Source organism: Loxodonta africana, chromosome 3 (genome assembly GCF_030014295.1).
Source record: "Loxodonta africana isolate mLoxAfr1 chromosome 3, mLoxAfr1.hap2, whole genome shotgun sequence".
Classification (NCBI taxonomy): domain Eukaryota; kingdom Metazoa; phylum Chordata; class Mammalia; order Proboscidea; family Elephantidae; genus Loxodonta; species Loxodonta africana.
The window spans coordinates 66,677,852-66,701,524 of NC_087344.1; the positions used below are offsets into that span (position 1 = coordinate 66,677,852).

General features: G+C 39.0%; 1 protein-coding gene and 2 non-coding genes across 36 annotated transcripts in view; all 3 read right to left on the reverse strand.

Moving 5' to 3' along the window:
- PUM1 (pumilio RNA binding family member 1) overlaps positions 1-23,673 on the reverse strand; it is a 157,209-nt gene that overhangs the window by 38,453 nt on the left and 95,083 nt on the right. For 18 of the 34 annotated variants that reach the window (XM_064281612.1, XM_064281605.1, XM_023554443.2 and 15 more), the window contains 5 exons: positions 15,209-15,302; positions 13,915-14,031; positions 10,064-10,215; positions 9,672-9,737; positions 1,765-1,903 (listed from right to left, as the gene is read on the reverse strand). In XM_064281612.1, the coding sequence (XP_064137682.1) occupies positions 1,765-1,903; positions 9,672-9,737; positions 10,064-10,215; positions 13,915-14,031; positions 15,209-15,302 (568 nt within the window). The remainder of the gene's footprint in view (positions 1-1,764; positions 1,904-9,671; positions 9,738-10,063; positions 10,216-13,914; positions 14,032-15,208; positions 15,303-23,673) is intronic. The other 16 variants (XM_064281615.1, XM_064281606.1, XM_064281603.1 and 13 more) reach the window with 6 other exon arrangements.
- On the reverse strand, positions 1,577-1,654 carry LOC111752081 (small nucleolar RNA SNORD103/SNORD85). Its single transcript, XR_002787099.2, has one exon. It is a non-coding gene; the product is annotated as a small nucleolar RNA SNORD103/SNORD85 (small nucleolar RNA).
- Positions 12,173-12,252, reverse strand: LOC111752082 (small nucleolar RNA SNORD103/SNORD85). The gene has a single exon (XR_002787100.1). It is a non-coding gene; the product is annotated as a small nucleolar RNA SNORD103/SNORD85 (small nucleolar RNA).

Consider the following 23,673-nt stretch of genomic DNA (forward strand, 5'->3'; position numbering starts at 1 on the left):
GGGAAATCACACACAAAAAAATCAAGATTAAAAAAAAATGCTCAAAATAGGGAAACAGCAATGTCACTATGTAAAAGAAGACAATATTAAAACAATAAAGAGGGACTAAGAAATGTAGTCATAGATCTTTCATATGGAGAGGAAGACAAGGCGATATAAAGAAATAAAAGTTAGGTTTAAACTTAGAAAAATAGGGGTAAATATCAAGGTAACCACAAAGGAGACTAACAATCCTGCTCATCAAAATAAAAGAAAAAAACAGAGACTCAGCAGAAACAAAATCAACTACAACGAATAAGAGGAAAAGACGATATATCAACTACACAGCACAAACAATTAAGTGGGAAAAAGAAACTGTCAACAACACACCAAAAAAGACATCAAAATGAGAGCACTAAACTATGCCTATCCATAATTATGCTCAACGTAAACGAACTAAATGCACCAATAAAGATAGTGGCAGAATGGATACAAAAACACCATCCGTCTATATGCTGCCTACAAGAGACACAACCTAAAACCCAAAAGATGGAAAAAAAATATATCAAGCAAACAACAAGCAAAAAACAGCAAGAGTGGCAATATTAATTTCTGACAAAACAGAATTTAAAGTTAAATCCACCACAAAGAATAAGGAAGCACACTTATATAATGATTGAAGGGACAATATACCAGGAGGACATAACCATATTAAATATTTACGAACCCAATGACAGGGTTGCAAGATACATAAAACAAACCCTAACAGCAATGTAAAGTTAGACAGTTCCACATACTAGATTTCAACACACCACTGTCTGTGAAGGACAGAACATTCAGAAAGGAGCTCAATAAAGATACGGAAGATCTAAATGCCACAATTAACCAACTTGACCTCATAGACATATACAGAACACTCCACCCAACAGCAGCCAAGTATACCTTCTTTTCCAACGTAGATGGAAGGAGTGTGCTGTCTCATTAGAGTGAGAGCAATTAGGAGTATATAGCAAGGTGTATATATAAGTTTTTATATGAGAGACTGACTTGGTTTGTAAACTTTCGCTTAAAGCACGATAAAAATTAAAAAAAAAGAAATTGCAGGTGCTTTGTAACTAACAAAGCAAATGATGCAAGTTAGATCACTGAATTGATAAATGAATAATTAATCTGGCTATGCTCCACAGCCAAAAAAGGATCCATAGGCCTTTATGCTGATGTCTCACAAGGACTTGTTTCAAAGGAAGAACTTCCAACTACATTCAATCTAAAGCAAAGCACAAAAACAGTTGACAGTGAGACAAAAGCTATATAGTTATTACATTTTGCTGATATATGTATGTGTCTCAGAAGTAGGCAGCTAAAAACCATATACACTATTAGTTCGGGTGAAACTCTAAAATATAAGGGCTGACCCCAACAAGAGCCATGAGGAACTTCTACTTAATAATGCTGTTCAAAACCATCACGGTAAGCACCAAAGCCTTACAGTGGCACTGAAGTAGTCTAACCACTCCTTCTATTCCTAACCTTGAGCTAGAAAACAGATTATCGCCTACGCATATTGGAAGCATACACCCAACATACAAGACTTAAGGCTGGCTCAGAACAATTAGATGCTCTCATCAGTGAGCTATGGTCTAAGTGAGGGCAAGTGTATGTCATCCTTGCCAGTCCCCAAATCACAAGCCTATGTGAGCTGAAAGCTCAGCCCATTCTCCTCTGAATCTCCTTCAACAGGCAGACTGTTTTTCACAAAGCACTAGAACAATAATGCAGTCTTACCTGGCATGCCTGCAGCCAGTCCTTGTCCAAATGCAAGGGCAGAATTCACTGCTGCAGCTGCCACCAGTGGATCTGTTTGCTGTCCCTGCTGATTCTGATTTGGGGTCAAAGGACGCTGACTGGCTCCTCCACGGAGAACCTGGGAATGGGAAACAGAAGTATATCAATTAGTTATTTCTTCAGTTAAGTATCTATGGCCCAGCGTGTATTCAATTTGGGTCAACTTTTAAAAATCAGTGGTGTAACATTTTCCCTGAATGGTTTAATATAGCATGGCTGTTAAGACACAAATTCAATTAATAACATTTCATATAGAGAAATCTCATTCTACCATTCTTAAACTTGTTACCTTTATAAGCAACCAAAAGCGTATGAAAGTGATGATTTGTTTATTACCCAAATATTTAATGCCTACATGTGGCAGGTACCAGAGCAATGAACAAGACAGACAAAGTCCCTGCCCTCATGGAACTTTTCTGTGAAAGAGATACAGAATAAAACTACATAATGTCAGTGCTCTGACAAAAAGTGGGATAAGAAGGAAGAGTGTGAAGGAGTGGGGGCGGGGGGGGGGTTTAGACAGGGTGAACAGGGATAATTTACTCATATATTTAAAACATCTGTCTAAAAAACACAAAAGGCTCTAACTTCTCTCTGTAAGAGAAAGAGATTATTTTCTCTACCCTTTAACTCTATTCCCATTCATCAAGGCCCAAATGGCCCCAAATGAGCTCACCAGATTTGATTTAGGAGGCGTCTGACCTGACTTTCTATTTCTCCTCTCATAAATTCCACAAACACGCAGCAATCTAAACGGAGATGAGTATTAGTCAAGAACACTGACATTTCAGTGCAGAATACCAGTTCTGCCTCTGTGATAAAGGATCTACTTTATATTAACGAAACACAGGTATCAAGATGCTGGTAATCAATCTCATTCTGAATGCTCTGAAAAATTTACTTCACGAGATCTATACACTCCAGCATGTAAAAAGGCAAAACCCACAGACCAAGGCTAACATTATCAAAGTTTGTAACAATGTGTTTTGCAATGTTTTCAAAGGCAAAGTTCTTATCAGATCACTTTCAATTGTACTGTGTTATTTAGAAAAGTTAGACTGTGGTCAAGAACCCTGGGCACAGATTATTCTTGGTACCATTGAGTGAAAATTGTAAAGGGGTACCAACACTGGTAATCAATTAAATATTTGTTAAAAGACCATAAGATGAACAACACTGTCCACAATGGCAAGAAGAGATGTGTGAACACTTAATTTACCCAAAGTTTCTTACTTCCTTATCTGTAAGCAGTGAGAGCAAACAGCTGACCTTGTAGATTTGCTAGGAGAGTTAGAAACATTGTATCTGAAACACAATGCCTGGCTCCCTGCAGCTAATCAATAACCGATAGCTGATTACTATTATTGTCAAGTATTATGCACTTTACTTCTGTGTGTAACCTAAGGTGCCTAACCAAATTCACAGGGTAAGGAGTGCTTCAGTTGACACAGAAGAGTCCAGGGAGCACAGGGAAGCATGTGAATCAAGACTTAGGAGGTGCCTACCCAATAACCCAGAAGAAATCTCACTCTAGGAAGAGCAAACACCATGTATGGAAATATGGTAATCACTATTAGTTCAAAACTGCTGAACAGCAAAAAAAAAAAAAAAATCAGGGCAATGAAATCACTGTTTTCATTGGGCAGCATGAACTAGGCTTATGTAAGAGCAAGGGGAGAAGGTTCCTGAATAAAGAGGTAGTCAAGACTATTGACAAGTACTATTTGAATGAGCAAAGAAACATGTTTTCTTTTAAACTCTAGAAATCTGTGTAGCACTGCTGTGTATAAATCAAAGTTCTTACATAAACAGCCAACTTTATATTTTAATTTCGTCAACAGCTATCAAGTCTTAAGAATTTTACAGAACCAACTATACAAGGTTTGAGAAGTAACATTTTAAAGTCTAACAAAAATGACTGAATATGTATTTGCAAAAAACACTGTCCTGGGAGTTAGTTTACTACCTATCTTGACAATGCAGAAGCTATAAAATTTAAATGTTTTCAAAAGTACAGGTTCAAACACAATGTCTGAAAGTTACCAACAAATAATAAGCAATCTCATCCTCACTGGGGATATTCTGATTAACAGTCATTCTTCCCTTGATAGTTTCCCATCATGCTTTATAGAACCCAGGCTCAATCTAAAAAGTTCAAGTCATTTTAAACTCCTCTCTTAAAATGTAGTATTTAATATAAAATCCCTACCAAATTTACATGTGCATACCTTTCAACCCAATGCCCAGATTTATTTTTTTTTTTAAACAATAAAATTTTTATTAAGTGTCAAAGGGACCTTGAAGAAACAGGAATCAAAGTAAGATGAAGTTTTAGCTAGAATGTCACCAACTCCCCTGAAAGTTCCAACAATTAGATCTGGAATAGTTTGTGTGCCTGGAACAGAAACGCTTTCTGCTAAAACGTAAAGGTCAAAAAGAATAAAAGCAAAGTTAAAAAGAGTCCCTCATTTAAGTTAATATGACAAAGGAGTTACCCAGGGAAGTCACACTTTCCTCAAAAAGTTGATATTAAAAACTTGTAAAAACATTGCAGCTAAAATAATGGCTGCTTATTAAAAATTAATGCTAACTTCTGCATCCTGGGGTTTGTAATTGTAGATGACAGAAAATCCTAAAATGTGAATGATTATCATGCCCATTTCATAGCTGAGAAATCTACATTTAGAGAAGTTATGCCATTTGTCTGCCCTTTTGGTGATGTCTTTTGATGAGCCTAAGTGTTTAATTTTTAGAAGATCCCAGTTATCTAGCTTATCTTCTGGTATTTGTGTATCATTAGTTACGGCTTATATCCTGTTAATGCCATTTATCAGGGCCTCTAGCGTTGACACTATTTTTTATTCTATGATCTTTATAGTTTTTTATTTTATATTTAGGTCTTTGATCCATTTTGAATTAGTTTTTATGTATGGTGTGAGGTATGGGTCCTGTTTCATTTTTCCGCAGATGGACATCCAGTTTTACCAGCACCATTTTTTTTTAATAATTTTTATTGAGCTTTAAGTGAACGTTTACAAATCGAGTCAGTCTGTCACATATAAGCTTATATACACCTTACTCCATACTCCCACTTACTCTTCCCCTAATGAGTCAGCCCTTCCAGTCTCTCCTTTCGTGACAATTATGCTCTCTTTTTTTATCCTCCTATCTCCCCTCCAGACAGGAGATGCCAACACAGTCTCAAGTGTCCACCTGATACAAGTACTCACTCTTCATCAGCATCTCTCTCCAACCCATTGTCCAGTCCCTTCCATGTCTGATGAGTTGTCTTCGGGAATGGTTCCTGTCCTGGGCCAACAGAAGGTTTGGGGAACATGACCACCGGGATTCCTCTAGTCTCAGTCAGACCATTAAGTATGGTCTTTTTATGAGAATTTGGGGTCTGCATCCCACTTATCTCCTGCTCCCTCAGGGGTTCTCTGTTGTGCTCCCTGTCAGGGCAGTCATCGGTTGTGGCCGGGCACCATCTAGTTCTTCTGGTCTCAGGATGATGTAAGACTCTGGTTCACGTGGCCCTTTCTGTCTCTTGGGCTCATAGTTGTCGTGTGACCTTGGTGTTCTTGTTCTTCATTCTCCTTTGATACAGGTGGGTTGAGACCCATTGATGCATCTAGATGGCCGCTTGTTAGCATTTAAGACCCCAGACGCCACATTTCAAAGTGGGATGCAGAATGTTTTCATAATAGAATTATTTTGCCAATTGACTTAGAAGTCCCCTTAAGCCATAGTCCCCAAACCCCTGCCCTTGCTCCGCTGACCTTTGAAGCATTCAGTTTATCCCGGAAACTTCTTTGCTTTTGGTCCAGTCCAGTTGAGCTGACCTTCCGTGTATTGAGTATTGTCCTTCCCTTCACCTAAAATAGTTCTTATCTACTAACTAATCAGTAAATAACCCTCTCCCGCCCTCCCTCCCTCGTAACCACAAAAGTACGTATTCTTCTCAGTTTATACTATTTCTCAAGATCTTATAATAGTGGTCTTATACAATATTTGTCCTTTTGCATCTGACTAATTTCACTCAGCATAATGCCTTCCAGGTTCCTCCATGTTATGAAATGTTTCACAGATTTGCCACTGTTCTTTATCGATGCGTAGTATTCCACTGTGTGAATATACCACAATTTATTTAACCATTCATCCGTTGATGGACACCTTGGTTGCTTCCAGCTTTTTGCTATTGTAAACAGAGCTGCAATAAACATGGGTGTGCATGTATCTGTTTGTGTGAGGGCTCTTATTTCTCTAGGGTATATTCCAAGGAGTGGGATTTCTGGGTTGTATGGTAGTTCTATTTCTAACTTTTTAAGATAACACCAGATAGATTTCCAAAGTGGTTGTACCATTTTACATTCCCACCAGCAGTGTATAAGAGTTCCAATCTCTCCGCAGCCTCTCCAACATTTATTCTTTTGTGTTTTTTGGATTAATGCCAGCCTTGTTGGAGTGAGATGGGATCTCATCATAGTTTTAATTTGCATTTCTCTAATGGCTAATGATCGAGAGCATTTTCTCATGTAACTGTTAGCTGCCTGAATATCTTCTTTAGTGAAGTGTGTGTTCATATCCTTTGCCCACTTCTTGATTGGGTTGTTTGTCTTTTTGTGGTTGAGTTTTAACAGAATCATATATAGATTTTAGAGATCAGGTGACCAGCACCATTTTTTATAAAGACTGTCTTTTCCCCATTTGATCAACTTTGGGCCTTTGTTGAAGATCAGGTGACTACAGGTGGATGGATTTACATCTGGGTTCTCAATTCTGTTCCACTGGTCAATGTGTCTGTTGCTGTACCAGTACCAGGCTGTTTTGACTACTGTAGCAGTATAGTAGGTTCTGAGGTCAGGGAGTGCGAGTCTGCCTACTTTATCCTTCTTCTTCAATAGTGCTTTTACTTATCTGAAGCCTCTTCCCTTACCACATAAAGTTAATGATTAGGTTTTTCATTTCTTTAAAGAATGCTGTTAGTATTTGGATCAGGATTGCACTCTATCTGTTGATTGCTTTGGACAGAATTGACATTTTCACAATGTTAAGTCTACCTATACATCAGCATGGTATATTTTTCCATTTATATAGTCTCATGGTTTCTTGCAGTAGTGTTTTGTGGTTTTCTTTGTATAGGTCTTTTACATCCCTGGTTACGTTTACTCCTAAGAATTTTATTTTTTTAAGGGCTATTATAAGTGGTGGAAACACCAGTGGGGTAGCAGTTAAGTGCTACGGCTGCTAACCAAGGGGCTGGCAGTTCGAATCCGCCAGGGGCTCCTTGGAAACTCTTGGGGCAATTCTACTCTGTCCTATAGGGTTGCTATGAGTCGGAATTGACTCGGTGGCACTGGGTTTGGTTTTTTGGTATAAGTGGTACTGTTATCCTCATTTCCTTTTCATAGTTATCTTTATTGGTGTATAAGAATCCAATGATAAAGAGCAATGATGAATCTGTGAAGTTATCTCATAATATGGATGAATCTGGAGGGCACTATGCTGAGTGAAATAAATCAGTCACAAAAGGACAAATATTTTATGAAACCACTACTATAAAAACTCATGAAAAGGTTTACACACAAAAAGAAACAATCTTTGATGGTTACGGAGGGCGGAAGGAGAGAATACTAAGTAGACAATAGGTAAGTGGTAACTTTGGTGAAGGGTAAGACAGTACACAATATTAGGGAAGCCAGCACGAGGCAAAGTCATGGAAGCTCCACAGACACATCTAAACGCCCTGAGGGACTAAAGTACTGGGCTGGGGGTTGTGAGGACCATGGTCTCGGGGAACATCTAGCTCAACTGGCATAAAATAGTCTATAAAGGAAAAGTTCTACATTCTACTTTGGCGAGCAGCATCTGGGGTCTTAAAAGGTTGTGAGCGGCCATTTAAGATGCTCCACTGGTCTCACCCCATCTGTAGCAAAGGAGAATGAAGAAAACCAAAGACAATGGAAAGATCAGTCCAAAGGACTTACGGTCCACAATTACAACAGCTTCCTCAAGGCTGAGTCCAGCACAACTAGATGGTGCCTGGCTACCATCACCAACTCCCCTTACAGGGATCACAATAGACCATCCTGCACAGAGCTGGAGAAAAATGTAGAACATAATTCTAACTCACAAACAAAAGACCAGACTTACTGGTCTGACAGAGACTGGAGAAACCCCAAGAGCATGGCCCTTGGACACTCTTATAGCTCAGTAATGAAGTCACTCCTGAGGTTCACCCTTCAGCCAAAGATTAGACAGGCTCATAAAATGAGACTAAATGGGCACACCAGTCCAAAGGCAAGGACAAGCAAGCAGGAGGAGGACAGGAAAGCTGGTAATGGGGAACCCAAGGTGGAGAAAGGGAGAATGTTGACATGTCGCGGAGCTGGCAACCAATGTCACAAAACAATGTGTACTGTTTAATGAAAAACTAGTTTGCTCTGTAAACCTTCATCTCAAGTACAATAAAAAAATTTTAATTTCCACAATAGTAAAGCAGTAAGTCATCGATTCATCAGAAAACGAAGAACAGAACTAATATGCAGAGCACTTAACTTTACACAGAGAATTTTCAGTAAATAGTAATTATAATTATTTGTCCATTGTACTGGAGCCATTTTAAAACATGGCTATTACTTCCATCTGATTTAGTAGTCATTTAAATACAAAGACCATCACATAAAGAAAAACAGACTATCACAAAGAGCAGCTATCAGGAAATTTATTTAATAGGGATCACTCTATTGACAAATTATATGCTGAAGTCCCTTACATATCTGGTACTTGAACTGTACCTAATGCTAAACTACTTATTAGACTGCAAAGAATTCCTTACTATATAAATACTGACCCAGGATAAAGTACCTAGAAATTCAAGGCCTGTGTTTTTCCAATAACTTTGTGGGATCTAAAAAATTAAACATACCCTCTCTTAGGTTTGTTGAAAAGCAAGGAATTATTGTTTCTATCATATGTACATATATGAGCATGGTGCTTTGGCTTAAAAAACAGCTTTAAATTATCAAAAACCTAAGTGCTCATTTCATTTGTCCCCCAAAATCCCAGTCACATATATATGGAAAGGATATTAACCAGAGTCTCATTTATAAAATTAAAACATTGCTAAGTTAAATATCACGTAACAACAGGCTGAATGGAATCAGATTTGGTATACACCTATGATGGACTTAAATGTAGCTTGTAAAGATATCATTAAAAAAAAAAATAATTAACTCACAGAAAATTGTGAAAACAGGATACAAAACCATGTGGACAGAATAATCCCAATTTTGTGAGAAATCAATTAAATAACAAGGCTGGATGAGAGATACCAAACGTATCAATATTAGTTTTCTCTGAAAACAAAAAAGCAAGACCCACTGCTGTGGAGTGAATCCTGACTCAGAGAGACCCTGTAGGACAGAGTAGAACTACCCCAAAGGGTTTCCAAGACTGTTATCTTTACAGAAGCAGACTGCCACATCTTTCTCCCACAAAGCAACTGGTGGGTTTAAACCATCAACTTTTCGGTTAGCACCCAAGCACTTTTTAACCACTGTGCCACCAGGGCTCTTCGTGGTTTTCTCTGAATTGAGGACTCAGGTGATTTTTTGTTGTTGTTTCAGTTTTTCCAATTTACCACAATTTTCAGCAGTAAAAAGGTGTTACTCTAGTAATCAGGAAAAAATAGACTATTAAAAAAAGATACTTAGTTTTGCAGTTAACTATCCTTTCCCAATGCAAATAAAAAGTCATTATTACTGTAAGTTAAAACAGACATGATGAGTTTAGGATTTATATGCAATCAATACGTGCTGTAAACGAGCAGTCTGAAGAACAAGTACCTCCCCTTTGGTGGCAAGCCACTTGCAAGAGCCTGAAGTGATCTGAGAATGGTGCTTAGCAGGCAGCTGTGGTATGGTAGAAAGAAAATTTTACTATCAGTTTCAATACTCACTTTGCCACTTGCTAGCTATGTAAACCTTAATTCAACAACCCTCTAAGCAGTTTCTTCATCTGTAAATGAGTAATATCATTACGCCTCCTGGTTACACAGAAAATACCTGATACGTAGTAGGCATTCAGTAAGCAGATTTAAGTTTGAGCCTGAACTCGGATACAGGCATAGAACAGAGAACTCACCTATTCACAATATTTCTCTGTTAGAAGCAACATTACTTTTTAATTATATACAATAACTAAGTCAGACTTAGAGGTATATTTTGTTCGCATTTACCTGTTGCTGCCCTTGCTGAGCCTGTGGGGTAGTCTGCTGATTAGCAGAGCTAGATGCTGCAGCGGCAGCAGCGGCTTGCTGCTGGAAAAGACTGGCAGGGTAGACTCCCCAGGGAGTAACTCCATAATACTGGTGAGGGACCACAGCCGGGCCTAAAAATAGCAAGAGTAAGGTAAGGAAAGTTTATACTAGTAAGGATCATCTCTGGGTTTCCAAACACTACATCTGACTCAGCAGGTCCTACTATAAAATACTAACTCGAGTACACATATTCATTCTAGCTGATCATGAACTCTCCTGTTTAAAAACAGAAAATATTATACAAATGCCCCACACCTAACTCTTCTAATGTTGGTAACATTGCCCAAAGGAAGAAGCCAGTGAAGGACAGAGAAGTCTAAAGGAAAAATAACTGACAGAAGAAGTTGAAAGGGATAGGTTTAAGAGCAGATCAAAGAATTGCCTTGGTCAGGAAGAAGGCATTTTTTTTTTTCCTGAGAAAGAAAAGACATAGTAACAGACAAAGTTTTCTGGAAGGGAGAGAAACAGAGAGAGTTCATGTGTTTAAAGTAAAGGAACAGAACAAAAGATTAAGTTCCATAACTCTTTCAATGGTAAGAATGGCAGCTACAGGCTCCAGAAGCATGAAAATCTATCAGTCTTCTTACTGATAAAACCCAGAAACTCCACTGACCCTCCACTCTTCAATCTCCAAGAGGTTTGATTTTTCTATTTCTATTTTAAAAGTAGGGCTACCATCACAAAAGTCGTCACACACAACCACATTCAGGCATTACTACACAAAATTTTAAATCGATGAACTCAAAATTGAACACAGCTACACACAAAAATACAACATCTCAACTGGTTGTCACAGACCTGCTGCCTAGTATCGGCAACAAAACTAAGCATCCTGCTTTAATCCAATTATCTATTCACTCTTTGGCAGCATGCAACAGCTGCAGTCCCTGCCACATAAGAGTACGCAACAGAGAGGTAACAGAGCTATGCAGATAGCAACCCGGGCATCGAAGAAATCTAAATCATAGAAATTCTCTGATGAAGTTGATGGCAAGAAACATTTGCCAACCAGGACAAGGGCTCAAAGGCAGCCCTTCAGTTTTGCTAAAACACACCTTTAATTTAAACCTTCTCAGTTAAAGGCCAGAGTTAAATACGTGTAATTTTGATTCACTGATAATAATAATCATGCCGTACACTGCAGTTCCAAGGAGTTGTTTCAAATATTATTGCTACTCTGACGTAATTCTGGAGAAACATATTTTTCAACACGTCAAAATAAATTGGTACATGTTTTTTGTTTCTCCATTTTAAGCTTCTTAAACACAAATAAGGCAGACTGAATCACTGTCCAATAATACGCTCTGACATTTTTAACTTGGTATTTTCTGCACCTGTGGGTTTGAGCCAAAATCAAGAAGCTGTTCATAAGCAAGGGTGCCTACTGTGAAACACAAAACTGTATCTCTGTGCAGAATGAGGGCGTTACTTAAAAAAGCTATGTTAGAATATGTACTATTTTAATAAGTAAATGAGTTAAAAATTTTAGACTTGTCAGAACCTGAAGCATCTAAAAACCACACCTCCAAATTGAAACAAAGAGCAGTTGCAACCCAGGTTCCCCAAAGCCAACAAAGTGAACCTCATCTGGGCATAGGCTGCACTTACCATAGACATTTACATTACCCTTTTAAGTTTTCTCAATTGGCATTGCTACTACTTTACCCTGATCAAGTGGCCTGTGGTTGAGTTTAGGAAAATACTCCAGGGCACACTTGCCTCACCAAGATGCCTGGTTCAGTTCTCTGACTGACACTATGTAAACCCAAAACCAAACTCATTGCCATCGAGTTGATTCCGTCTCACAGCAACCCTATAGAGTAGAACTGTCCCATAGGTTTTCCAAGGCTATAAATCTTTACCGAAGCAGACTGCCACATCATTCTCTCATGAAGCAGCTGGTGGGTTAGGATCACCAACCTTTTGGTTAGAAGCCAAGTGCTTTAACCACTGTGCCACCAGAGAATACACAATTCCATAGTTTGAGTAGTTAACATTTCTGTGTCAAGTCATTTTCAGTGTGGCTCAACTGATGAGTATAAAGAGCGAGATTCTCATCACCAAACTATCATGTCAGTGAGGGCAAGTATGTCATCCCTATAACCAGTTCTTTATTTCAAGTAACATATATGAAGTTAGGAGAGAAAGGGACGTCTAAAGAAAGTAGAGACTATTCTAGATAGTTAAGGTATTATATAATGCATGGGCATTAGAGTTAGACCCTGTTCAAACCCTAACTCTACAACATTTAAAATGTGTGACCTCAAACAAGACAACTCTGAAACCCCACTTTCCTAATCCGTAAAATGATCCTCTAACAACTCATATGGAAAAAAAGCACTCAGCAAAACGTCTGACAAAAAAGTGCTCAATCAGTATTAACGATGGTTAACAAAGATCATTCCACTAACAACAGCTTTCTGTTCCTCCAAAGGCTGGGGAAGGAGAGGGAGCACATTAAATGTGTTCCCATTACAACTCATGCCAAAATGTGAATTACTTCTACAGAAAATCATAAGAAAGGACACCATACTGCTTGAGTTCATAATAGCAAATTGTATGGTATATAATAAAAAATGAAATCTTAATAATACTTAGTCTTGATTCCCGTGACTTGGAGGGTTCTGTCCCCAAAGAATATTTACTCTGGAAGACATTTTAGTTTGTTCTAAAGTTGAATTCAATCCATCATACATTTATGAACCCACTACGGAGACAGCAACTATGCCAACAGCAACTGGGCCACAAAGAGTCAAATAACGAAGGTGCCTGCTTTTCAAAGAGTTCTGCCTCAATGGAAAGGGAGGAATGGACACTCAAGTATACATCCACAAGCACATAAATACAATGCAGTAATTCGTGAAAGAGACAGACTAGAGAAGGGTCAGCGAGAAAGTCTTTCTAGGGGTGACTAGGGCAGCTAAGGAGCAACCCAGGCAAAGAATGGGAAAAATTTACTATCAAAGGCTAGAGACCACAGAAGCAAAGACACAGAGGCCTAAAGCTATATGGTACCTGCAGCAAACTAAAATCAGAATATATGATGTGAACCAATGGTAGCCAACTTGAGGGGAAGAGAGTGGTCCATGTGCAGAAACTTCCACGCACAAGTCATGGAGAAAGCTATGTACGTAGTGGGTCTCAACCCTAGCTATTCCCTCAGGATTACCTGTTAACTCCTCAAAAACACCGATTCTGAGGGAAAACATCCTACTTATCCACCAAAGTAGGTTCTGGTGATCAGCCATGTTTGATAATAACTGTAGTATATCATATTAAGGTAGGTAAGAGATAATAAAGGGTTTTAAGCAGAAAGGTGAAACGGTTAGATGTGTGTTTGAGACTGTTTCTTTGAACAATATGGGGGGATGGGGTGGGAGGCTGAGATAAAGAAATTAGGAATACCTAAGAGACCAGCTGCAAAAGTCCATATAGACAGTATAAGAACCTGAATGAACTGTGATAGACTGGAAGTAGTAGGAATATCTGGGCAAGGGGGTAAACTCCAGAAATCTATATAAGCAACTGGTAGCTCCATGGACTAAACATACCTTCCAGGGGGTAGGCACTTAATCAACCTTTAGACAAGTCTGAGGTACCCATGTTACAGCTAAGTAAAGATCTCAGCTAGTGGGTGGATGGCAGTGGCTATCAGGAGAGGAATCTCCACTGGAGACATGGATTTGAGAAACAGTATATAATGAATGCATGCCCATCTCAAACAACTTTTTAGCAGATGAGAAAGTCCCTCATGCAGCAGAATGTCTCACCTAGTGTCGCTGCTGCAGCCAGTCCAGCTGTGTATGGGTCTGTCCCTGGGGGAGCAGCACTGATGATGTATGGGTTGGGGACAAATGCAGCGGGCGCTAAACCTGCTGAAAACATACCTGTCAGTAAAAACAAAGTTGACTAAAACTACAGCCCTACCAAACACCTACATGGTTTGGCTATTCATCCCAGGCTGGGGGGCAGGGGGGCGGCGGCAGTGGATACACCAGGCTAACAGTAAAGAGAAGTTTTAAAAATAAGTGAATAAAATAACCCCTATACTACAGGTTATACTGACATTTATCTAGTCATTTTTTAACCTTTGCTAGAGAAATACAATTAAAACTTTATGCAGTTTTAAATTCAGTATAATTTCTAGAAGATTGTTAAGATTATAAGACTAAAATAGAGCAATTCAAGAGACTTTTGTAATAAGATGGAGGGAAGGGTTTCTTTCCATTTAAAACAATTTGGGGGGGGGCGGGGGGCGTGGGAGCTATGGGTAGTTAAAGGCTACATCTATAACTTTTTTTTTTTATAACTATAAAATACCAGACCCAGGCCAAGGCTTTTATGTCTGGCCTTAATTTATCTAGGTTGGAAGCAAATCTTCTCTTCCACAGAGTAACACAATCCTTAATTGGTGATCGCCCTTCTATCCAATTATGCCATTTTGGCACATTAAAAACTTTTTCTTCAACAACTCATTTACAGCTATAATACTCTATGTCGAAGAGACCGTTACAGAGTACAGCCGCCCCCCCCCCAAAAAATCTAAGTAATAAGACAAAAGTTTATGTAAAAACTGAATTTATAACAATTGCTACAGGAAAAGAGCAGAGTTACTTAAAAAAAACAGTAATGATAGGAGACTACTTTTTTAAATGGTCAATGCATGCTACTTGGAAAACGGGTTTCCAGGTGCTACCTGCTACTTCACAAGATAAGCAGTTGATGTATTTACAGTCTATACAACCCCCAAAAGGACAAAACTGTTATTTAATCCATTTCACCCAATTTTACCAAAAAAGCTGATGCCAGTCACTATCATAATAAATACTTTAAATCCTGAAACAGGTGATGTGGGGCAATAGCTGGGTATTCAAAGAAGTCTTAGGAGCCGAGGCCTAGAAGGTATACCAAAAATAGAGAATGTGCCTAGAGAAGACTGGACAAGAGGAAGAGGCCATCTACTCTGTTTGAGAAATCTGTCTGGGCTTTCATAACCAGTTTAAGCTGCTGACCTAAGATGGTGGCAACACCTACAGTGAGACAGTGACAGGCTTAAGGACTTACCAATGTGAGGCTGATGAGCAGCTGCTAGTGCGTACTGCTGCTGCTGAGCAGCTGTCAACTGCTGGACAGCAAGCGCGTTAGGTCTTTGGAACAGCTGAGGTAAAAGAAAGACATGGTGTGGTTAAAGAAACTGTCTCATTAAGTAATTGTAAAACCTCTCAGTAAAAATTTCGATGAACTCTTAAGCAGGATACTTTAAACAAAAAACAGATATTCTCATACTCTACTCCATTCCCATGGTATTGCGATGCTTTCACAGTTCTTCTGTTTTCCCTCTCACTTTACCTCCATTTCTATGAACCTAGTTCCCATAGGCTGACTGCTTCACAGATCACCTGCCCCCTGAACCACAAACATACATATATAAATTCTAATGGTTGTCAACAGGTCAGCAGGTTCTCTCTAAACGAAGGCACACTTAAAAATTAAGACAAGTGTACTACAGAACCTACCACATTATCCCTATTGCTGCAATCTCCCTTCAGTTCTTTCTAGACCCTCACCTATTCATATTTTGGAAAAGAATACAAAAAATGTTAATTTCATCCTCTGGGGTACATCTGGAAACCCTGGTGGCGTACTGGTTAAGTGCTATGGCTGCTAACCAAGAGGTTGGCAGTTCGAATCTGCCAGGCGCTCCTTGGAAACTCTATGGGGCAGTTCTACTCTGTCCTATGGGGTCGCTATGAGTCGGAATTGACTCAATGGCAGTGGGTTGGGTTTGGGCTACATCTTCTCAGGAAAATGGTATTGGACACCTTTTTCATCTAGTAGTTCCATCCTAAAATTTTAATTTGGTAAAAGGCTGAAACTGAAGCTAATGAGTAAATTAGACAGCTGCCTGAGTTTGGGGGCTCCCATATCTCTTAGGATACCTTTATATGTAGGGAACAACTCAGCAGAAGTACAGTTGCTGCTAGCAAAAATTAGATATAAGCTCAGACCTAGCACTTTTTAGTTTCCAAGAAAAGGAGTTCACACAAGGCTTCGACACTAAAATACCCCAAGATTCTATCTTAATACAAAGTGAATCACTCATTCATTCAACAAACATTTACGAAACAAATAATACCTACTAGGCACTGTGCAAGGAGCTAGGGATACAACAGTGACTAAAACAACACACAGTCCCTGTGCTCATGAGAGTACATTTTAGTATAGACAGTACTGCTACAAAGGGAGGGGAAGCCAGTAACCTGATCCGGGATCACACTATGTGCCTCCTTTCAAGAAGTCATACTGGAGACTTCATTATTTGCTGAAATTAGACTGACAGCACTTACTGAAGGGACCTCCCTGGATAGGACCTTCAACCTACCTGCTCTTTCTACAGGATTTTTCAACAGCTCAGCTGACATCACTGGATGATGTATAACAGACACCATGGATCTTGAATTATAGATGTCCTCATAAAGAGACCTGATTGTTTCAGACATTAGGAGATAATGTCATTCCACCAACTCAGCTGAATTATCGAGAGGACTGAACTTACTGTTATCCTAGGTGGTGGACAGACTTTAGCCTGTGATTTGGCTACCTATACGCCTCAAACATAAAAGTAGGATGTTTTTAAGTGAAAATGAAACAATTTATACACTGATGAATATTTCAAACATACTAGCCCATTTCACCTGTTAGCTCCCTTTCTATACATTTATCTTTCTAAAAACCAGAGTCAACTGAGTCTTTCCTTTTACAGTATTAATGTCAAAAGTAACCATGGGCAGATTGCAAAAATACTTCAGAGTCTCTTATTTTCAAAGGTTAATGTAAAGAAAAAATTCATTACAATGGTAGTAAAAAGGAAAAATACTACCTCAGAGGCATTCATTAAATACCAAATCTTAAGAAGAAACACTGGAATCATATCAAACATATCAAAACACTGTTCATTCCAGGCAGGGAGCCAGCCACTGCTATTGGGTAACTGTGATCTCATGAGTCTTTCAAGTTGGTTTCATGACATTTCTGTTTTACCTAAAGGAAAGCGTCTCATAATATTCCTACTAACAGGGGGCAAGTCCATATAAGACAGGAGCAGCCAGGAGGCAAAAAAACAAGTAAAATAGTGAAAAGTTGATTTTCAATTCCAAGGTTGTAAAAACACCTCATAGTTTCACCAAGTAACTACTGTCTCTCCGGTGGGTCTCTGGAATTTGCCTACCCTAAAACCTTTTGAAACATTTAACATCTCGGACATTGCTCATGCCAGCCTCCTTCCCTCTGCCCTTCTTTGTTTACCCTGCTGCAAACAAATAAACTAATTTCATTCAACAAACATTTCTGAGCACCTATTATTAGCTAGGCACTGTGACATGGAGCTGGAGAAATAAAGGTGTGTGTTCAGAATATAACTCCTGGGAACATCTTCACTTATTAACCAAACAGTAGTCCAATGCCATTCCATCTGATTTATCCTTATTTCTTACATATTTTAACATTACATATAATTCATTATATGCATGTGTACTATATCTGTAAATATACACAGAAATACATACTATTATAAAAGTAACCATTCTAAATAGCATTAGTCTGTGGTTCTCACCACTATGTTACCATACTTTGAAGACAGGAATTAATTACTTTTAACTAAAAACATACAAGTCCAACAAAAGACCCCCTGTATACCGTGTATGAGAAATTGATTAATATCTTAGTGATTATGCTGACAGAGAAGGAATTCTTTTCTTGAGAGGATTTTGCAGTAAACAATTTAACAAAAGTAATTTATGCATCTACAGCAGGCAGATTTGATTACAGATTACAGCAATTCTGGCACACTCTTTGTGTAAATGGTCCAACATTAACTGGAAGCACAGGCTATTCAAAACAAAATTGGGTAATTGGCAAGTGACAGAGTCCAAAGGATCCTGAAAAACTCATACAAATACCATCTGCTGGGCAAAGCACTGAGCTTTGTTAACATGTTCGTGAGTCTCACAAAGCAAGCCAGTAACTCCATAACTAAGAAACAATACTAAGAGATTTCGGAGAAAATGTTTAGTTTCACGTTGATATAAATGGTAAATGTGCCACTACTGACCACAATTCACTTGTGCAAAATTCATAAATGGTTCAAGGGTCGGACTGTAGGGGAAAATACATCAACTACTTCAAGCATTATCAGGTTTCCAAAAACAAGTAACCAAAGACATAATTTGGGAACGAGACAAGGAAGCTGGTTTGACTCCCTTCTGTGTCATTTACTGTATGACTTTACAAAATTCTGCAAGGTTCTTATTCCAGAAAGAAATTTGGGCAGCCAAAATAAAGCACTGTAAAACACCCAAGACCTTAAAGACTGACATCAGCTGACATTTTATAGATGGTAACTATTATTGTTATTACTGTTACTGTTATCAATACTAATTGTTGTTGGCATAAACGTTGTTCAGTTTTCTAAATCTGGAAAGTAACGTCTAAACATAGTTAACAAATGTGAAAGACTAGCCTTCCCACAAAACATAAAATGTACTGCCAAATCTGGCTTTTCACCAATTTAAGGCAATGTGCATAGTGGATAACAGTTAAGAGTGCAGATTCCAGTGCCAGACAGCCCAGGTTCATATCAAAGGGTTCATACTACAGCTCTACTACTTACTTTTTGGCAAGTGACTTAAACCTCTCTGCACCTCACTCTCCTCCTCTCTCTATTAGAGACATTAGACGTATGTCTTATGTGCATTAAAACTAATTAATACATGTAAAGCGCTTAGAACAATCCATTACATGTAATGATCTTTCTGATGAAAGGGGAGGTCACCCACAGCAGACACGCCCCTTCTGTGAGCCAGTCCTTGCAACGCCTCCCTGTAGCAGGTGGTGCAGCATACCAAAAGCGGAGGGCTCTTCTAAGTCAGTGCTGGGAGTTAAAACCCCACTGTGCTCACGAGCACCACCTGTTGTCAGCAGCAGGTCACCACAAAGATAACAAGGAAAGAAGAAACACTGTTTTTGTTTCTGTTATTGAGTACTTTTGATATTATAATAGCCTTTTCAGAAAAAGCTATGAAGTTGAAGGAGCGACAACTCAAAAAATTCAAGAACACACCAAAAGGCTCGGTGTTTCTAGTACAAGGTGCAAAGGAAATAGCTTGGAACTAGAAACCAAGGCACAGATATGTGCATGGCTTGTACTAGGTGGGAGCCCTGGTGGCATACTGGTTAAGCATTCAGCTGCTAACCAAAAGGTCAGCAGTCTGAATCCACCAGCTGGTCCGTGGAAATCCTATGGGGCAATTCTAGTCTGTCCTACATGGTCACTATGAGTCGGAGTTGACTCCACAGCAACAAGTTTGGGTTTTTTTTTGGTTTGTACTAGGTGACCCTCAACATGCCCCTTAACTTCAACGCCTTAATTTTCCAAAATCTGTAAAAATGAAACAACTGTCTTGCCTTATGGGGTTGTTGTAAGAATTCACAGAGAAAACCACCAAGGGTGGAAATTATAAATATTTTAAGCATAATTTTGAAAAGAATATGTATTTTGGAGCCAGTCCTTAGTGCATGAAATTTCTCAATGCTTAAAACTGTTTGAAGCTTAAAGATCAAAGACCACTTTTGATCAGGTTATTGAACAATTTTACGATCTACTACAGGTTACAATGATTTTTGGTTTAATAGGTAAATGCAAACCATGCTGCCAATTTCTAAAGGTAAAAAAAAATCTCCTGACATTTCTTTAGCAGGTAAAAGGTCTGACTCCAAAATAAATGATTTTTAACTAAGGTGGGAAAATTATACGCAATGAAACATGTCATTATACTAAGTATACTAAGTACCTTTTGAGGAAAATCATATCATAAATAAAATCACCACAAAGTCAAATAACAATAAAGGTAGGCTTCAACTGACCAAACTGTTACCAAAGTGAACTCTTTATCAGGAACTATACACTTCTGTCAGTTTGTCATACTATGGGGGCTTGTGTGTTGCTGTGATGCTGGAAGCTATGTCACCAGTATTCAGATACCAGCAGGGTCACCCATGGAGGACAGGTTTCAGCTGAGCTTCCAGACTAAGACAGACTAGGAAGAAGGACCCGGCAGTCTACTTCTGAAAAGCATTAGCCAGTAAAAACCTTATGAATAGCAGCAGAACACTGTCTGATATAGTGCTGGAAGATGAGTCCCCCAGGTTGGAAGGCACTCAAAAGATGACTGGGATAGAGCTGCCTCCTCAAAGTAGAGTTGACCTTAATGACGTGGATGGAGTAAACCTTTCAGGACCTTCATTTGCTGATGTGGTGCGACTCAAAATAAGAAGAAACAGCTGCAGACATCCATTAATAATCGGAACCTGGAATGTACGAAGTATGAATCTAGGAAAATTGGAAATCCTCAAAAATGAAATGGAACGCATAAACATCGATTTCCTAGGCATTAGTGAGCTGAAATGGACTGGTATTGGCCATTTTGAATCAGACAATCATATAGCCTACTATGCTGGGAATGACAACTTGAAGAGGAACGGTGTTGCATTCATGGTCAAAAAGAACATCTCAAGATCTATCCTGAAGTACAACGCTGTCAGTGATAGGATAATATCCACACGCCTACAAGGAAGACCAGTTAATACAACTATTATTCAAATTTATGCACCAACCACTAGGGCCAAAGATGAAGAAATAGAAGATTTTTATCAGCTGCTGCAGTCTGAAATTGATCAAATATGCAATCAAGATGCATTGATAACTACTGGTGATTGGAATGTGAAAGTTGGAAACAAAGAAGAAGGATCAGTATTTGGAAAATATGGCCTTGGTGATAGAAACAAGGCCGGAGATCGAATGGTAGAATTTTGCAAGACCAACAACTTCATTGCAAATACCTTCTTCTTTCACCAACATGAACGGCAACTATACACATGGACCTCGCCAGATGGAACAGACAGAAATCAAACTGACTACATCTGTGGAAAGAGATGATGGGAAGCTCAATATCATCAGTCAGAACAAGGCTAGGGGCCGACTGTGGAACAGACCATCAATTACTCATATGCAAGTTCAAGCTGAAACTGAAGAAAATCAGAGCAAGTCCATGAGAGCCAAAATATGACCTTAAGTATAATCCACCTGAATTTAGAGACTATCTCAAGAATAGATTTGACGCATTGAACACTAGTGACTGAAGACCGAAAGAGTTGTGGGATGATATCAAGGACATCACCCATGAAGAAAGCAGGAGGTCACTGAAAAGACAGGAAAGAAAGAAAAGACCAAGACGAATGTCAGAGGAGACTCTGAAATTTGCTCTTGAGCGTCAAGCAGCTAAAGCAAAAGGAAGAATTGATGAAGTAAAAGAACTGAAGATTTCAAAGGGCCACTCAAGAAGACAAAGAAAAGTATTATAATGACATGTGCAAAGAGCTGGAGATGGAAAACCAAAAGGGAAGAACACGCTCGGCGTTTCTCAAGCTGAAAGAACTGAAGAAAAAATTCAAGCCTCGAGTTGCAATAGTAAAGGATGCTATGGGGAAAATATTAAATGACACACAGAGCATCAAAAGAAGATGGAAGGAATACACAGAGTCATTATACCAAAAAGAATTAGTCAATATTCAACCATTTCAAGAGGTGGCATATGATCAGGAACTGATGGTACTGAAGGAAGAAGTCCAAGCTGCTCTGAAGGCACTGGTGAAAAACAAGGCTCCGGGAATTGATGGAATATCAATTGAGATGTTTCAACAAATGGATGCAGCACTGGAGGTGCTCATTCGTCTATGCCAAGAAATATGGAAGACAGCTTCCTGGCCAACTGACTGCAAGAGATCCATATTAATGCCTATTCCCAAGAAAGGTGATCCAACCGAATGTGGAAATTAGAGAACAATATCATTAATATCACACACAAGCAAAATTTTGCTGAAGATCATTCAAAAACGGATGCAGCAGTACATCAACCGGGAACTGCCAGAAATTCAGGCCGGTTTTAGAAAAGGACTTGGAATCAGGGATATCATTGCTGATGTCAGGTGGATCCTGGCTGAAAGCAGAGAATACCAGAAGGACGTTTACCTGTGTTTTATTGACTACGCAAAGGCATTCGACTGTGTGGATCATAATAAACTATGGATAACCTTGTGAAGAATGGGAATTCCAGAACACTTAACTGTGCTCATGAGGAACCTTTACATAGATTAAGAGGCAGTTGTTTGGACAGAACAAGGGGATACTGATTGGTTTAAAGTCAGGAACGGTATGCGTCAGGGTTGTATTCTTTCACCATACCTATTTAATCTGTATGCTGAACAAATAATAAGATAAGCTGGACTATACGAAGAACGGGGCATCAGGATTGGAGGAAGACTCATTAACAACCTACATTATGCTGATGACACAACCTTGCTTGCTGAAAGTGAAGAGGACTTGAAGCACTTACTAATGAAGATCAAAGACCACAGCCTTCAGTATGGATTACACCTCAACATAAAGAAAACAAAAATCCTCACAATTGGACCAATGAGCAACATCATGATAAACAGAGAAAAGACTAAAGTTGTCAAGAATTTCATCTTACTTGGATCCACAGTCAACAGCCATGGAAGCAGCAGTCAAGAAATCAAAAGATGTGTTGCATTGGGTAAATATGCTGCAAAGGACCTCTTCAAAGTGTTGAAGGGCAAAGATGTCACCCTAAAGACTAATGTGCACCTGACCCAAGCCATGGTATTATCAATCACATTATATGCATGTGAAAGCTGGACTATAAGGAAGACCAAAAAAGAGTTGGCGCCTTTGAATTGTGGTGTTGGCGAAGAATACTGAATATACCTTGGACTGCCAAAAGAATGAACAAGTCTGTCTTAGAAGAAGTGCGGCCAGAATGCTCCTTAGAGGCTAGGATGGCGAGACTGCGTACTTTGGACATGTTGTCAGGAGGGATCAGTCCCTGGAGAAGGACATCATGCTTGGCAGAGTACAGGGTCAGTGGAAAGAGGAAGACCCTGAAGGAAGTGAATTGACACAGTGGCTGCAACAATGAGCTCAAGCATAACAACGATTGCAAGGATGGCACAGGACTGGGCAGTGTTTCGTTCTGTTATGCATAGGGTCGCTATGAGTGGGACCTGACTCGATGGCACCTAACAACAACAACAACATACACTACACTGATAGAATAATTTTCTCCTCACTTGTAAATAATAAAAAAAAAAAACAAGAATATTTAATACCTACATTAAAACTATGCACACACTTGACCTTTACAAAAATAACAATGACTACCACACCTTTAAAACCAATTCATGTCAACTACCTCTCCTATCTGACTAAGCTGTGAAGTAAACTATGATTTTCAGTGTATTTGTTAAAACTCATGCTAATAGATGAGAATTTTAGAACAACAACATACAATTATTTTTAAAACATGCTACTGTGGAATATTTTTAAATGAACTGAATTCAAAATAAAAAACAAAAAAAGCCCGTTGCTGCTGAGTCGATTCTGACTCATAACAACC